This window comes from Limulus polyphemus, unplaced genomic scaffold, assembly GCF_000517525.1.
Source record: "Limulus polyphemus unplaced genomic scaffold, Limulus_polyphemus-2.1.2 Scaffold8140, whole genome shotgun sequence".
NCBI lineage: Eukaryota > Metazoa > Arthropoda > Merostomata > Xiphosura > Limulidae > Limulus > Limulus polyphemus.
The window spans coordinates 33916-37011 of record NW_013673750.1 but is presented as its reverse complement, the minus strand read 5'-3'; the positions used below and the strand labels follow the sequence as shown (position 1 = coordinate 37011).

At 31.0% G+C, this 3096-nt stretch overlaps 1 protein-coding gene across 1 annotated transcript in view; it reads left to right on the top strand.

Moving 5' to 3' along the window:
• Positions 1-216: 216 nt before the first annotated feature.
• Positions 217-3096, top strand: part of LOC106475143 (synaptotagmin-7-like) — a gene marked incomplete at its 5' end in the record, with an annotated part of 6872 nt that continues 3992 nt past the window's right edge. Inside the window, one exon of the mRNA XM_013935840.2 lies at positions 217-325. Coding sequence (XP_013791294.1) covers positions 217-325 — 109 coding nt within the window. The remainder of the gene's footprint in view (positions 326-3096) is intronic.

Sequence of the window (3096 nt, the reverse complement as noted above, 5' to 3'; positions counted from 1 at the left end):
AAACTGGTTTAGATGTAAAATATAACACGTCATTGTGAACGTTTTTATTCCATGAAACTGGTTTAAATGTAAAATATAACACGTCATTGTGAACGTTTTTATTCCATGAAACTGGTTTAAATGTAAAATATAACACGTCATTGTGAACGGTTTTTATTCCATGAAATTGGTCTAAATGTAAAATATAACACGTCATTGTGAACGTTTTTATTCCAGCTTGGTGAGATATTGATTACTCTGCTGTACATACCCCGCACGAGCGAACTAACCATCACGCTCGTGAAATGCAGAAACCTAAAAGCAAAGGACATTACTGGATATTCAGGTTTGTCCAGACTTTGATACAAACCATCCAACCTAATCTACGTCCAACCTAATCTACGTTCACCTAAACAGTTATTGATAATTAAGTTTCATTGTTTTAATCACCAGAATCTTATGATTCGGGACATAAAGTTCAATAAATTATAGTAATAAACAGATATCTCATAAAAATATCAAAAACGTAACAATTGTGACTAAACATCTGTGATTCTGTGTTAACAGTAGTGACTAAACACCTGTGATTATATGTTAACAATAGTGATTAGACACCTGTAATTATATGTTAACAGTAGTGACTAAACACCTGTGATTATGTGTTAACGATTGTGACTAAACACCTGTGATTATATGTTAACAACAGTGATTAAACACCTGTGATTATATGTTAACAATAGTGATTAAACACCTGTGATTATATGTTAACAATAGTGACTAAACACCTGTGATTATATGTTAACAACAGTGATTAAACACCTGTGATTATATGTTAACAGTAGTGACTAAACACCTGTGATTATATGTTAACGATTGTGACTAAACACCTGTGATTATATGTTAACAATAGTGACTAAACACCTGTGATTATATGTTAACAATAGTGATTAAACACTTGTGATTATATGTTAACAATAGTGATTAGACACCTGTGATTATATGTTAACAGTAGTGATTAAACACCTGTGATTATATGTTAACAATAGTGATTAAACACCTGTGATTATATGTTAACAATAGTGATTAAACACCTGTGATTATATGTTAACAATAGTGATTAAACACCTGTGATTATATGTTAACAATAGTGACTAAACACCTGTGGTTATATGTTAACGATTGTGACTAAACACCTGTGATTATATGTTAACAATAGTGACTAAACACCTGTGATTATATGTTAACAATAGTGACTAAACACCTGTGATTATATGTTAACAACAGTGATTAAACACCTGTGATTATATGTTAACAATAGTGATTAAACACCTGTGATTATATGTTAACAATAGTGACTAAACACCTGTGATTATATGTTAACAATAGTGATTAAACACCTGTGATTATATGTTAACAATAGTGATTAAACACCTGTGATTATATGTTAACAATAGTGATTAAACACCTGTGATTATATGTTAACAATAGTGATTAGACACCTGTAATTATATGTTAACAATAGTGATTAAACACCTGTGATTATATGTTAACAATAGTGATTAAACACCTGTGATTATATGTTAACAGTAGTGACTAAACACCTGTGATTATATGTTAACAGTAGTGATTAGACACCTGTGCTTATATGTTAACAATAGTGATTAAACACCTGTGATTCTGTGTATATGTTGACAGTAGTGATTAACTTACTGTGATTCTGTGTATATGTTGACAGTAGTGGTTAACTTACTGGGATTCTGTGTATATGTTGACAGTAGTGGTTAACTTACTGGGATTCTGTGTATATGTTGACAGTAGTGGTTAACTTACTGTGATTCTGTGTATATGTTACTACTGTCAACATATACACAGAATCATAGTAAGTTAACCACTACTGTCAACATATACACAGAATCCCAGTAAGTTAACCACTACTGTCAGTATATACACAGAATCCCAGTAAGTTAACCACTACTGTCCACTACTGTCAACATATACACAGAATCACAGTAAGTTAATCTTAACTTACTGGGATTCTGTGTACATGTTGACAGTAGTGGTTAACTTACTGGGATTCTGTGTATATGTTGACAGTAGTGGTTAACTTACTGTGATTCTGTGTATATACTGACAGTAGTGGTTAACTTACTGGGATTCCACTACATCAGAGGTCAATGATTACTTTCATTCTTATATTTTGTTGCTTCTATTTTTGCAGTTGCATTTACGACTAAGTCTTATAAATAAGATTACTGCATTGTGGATTAGGGATATTGATTACAATGTAAGTCTCTAACACAGTTCATATTACAATGTAGGTCTCTAACACAGTTCATATTACAATGTCTAACACAGTTCATATTACAATGTAGGTCTCTAACTCAGTTCATATTACAATGTTTTTTGTTAAGTGTTTTATTTCAGGGATCATCTCTGTCTAAAATATACTGCCTATTTTTGTTTTCTGTTCCGTTTTTTGGATTGTATGTCTTACAGACGGATATACACACATATATATATATATTGTTTGTCTTACTGATGCAATACATGTATATATAGAGCATTACGTTGCAATCGTTTTATTGGCTAAGACACATGTAGTTGTGACGTCATAATAAACATGCCTGCTAGTTATTTCATTGGATCGTATAGTTGTGACGTCATAATAAACATCCCTGCTAGTTATTTCATTGGCTCGTATAGTTGTGACATTATATTAAACATTACGCGATTGGCTCAAATATATTTACTAGAGAATTTCAAGAAAATTAGACTGGTGTTCTAATAAGGTAGAAGCAGCCTGGATCTAACTGCAGCATCCTAATAGCCTATATAGAAGTTAGGTTTATTTATACACAGCACTTATAAATATAGAAGTTAGGTTTATTTATACACAGCACTTATAAATATAGAAGTTAGGTTTACTTATACACAGCACTTATAAATATAGAAGTTAGGTTTATTTATACACAGCACTTATAAATATAGAAGTTAGGTTTACTTATACACAGCACTTATAAATATAGAAGTTAGGTTTATTTATACACAGCACTTATAAATATAGAAGTTAGGTTTATTTATACACAGCACTTATAAATATAGAAGTTAGGTTTATAT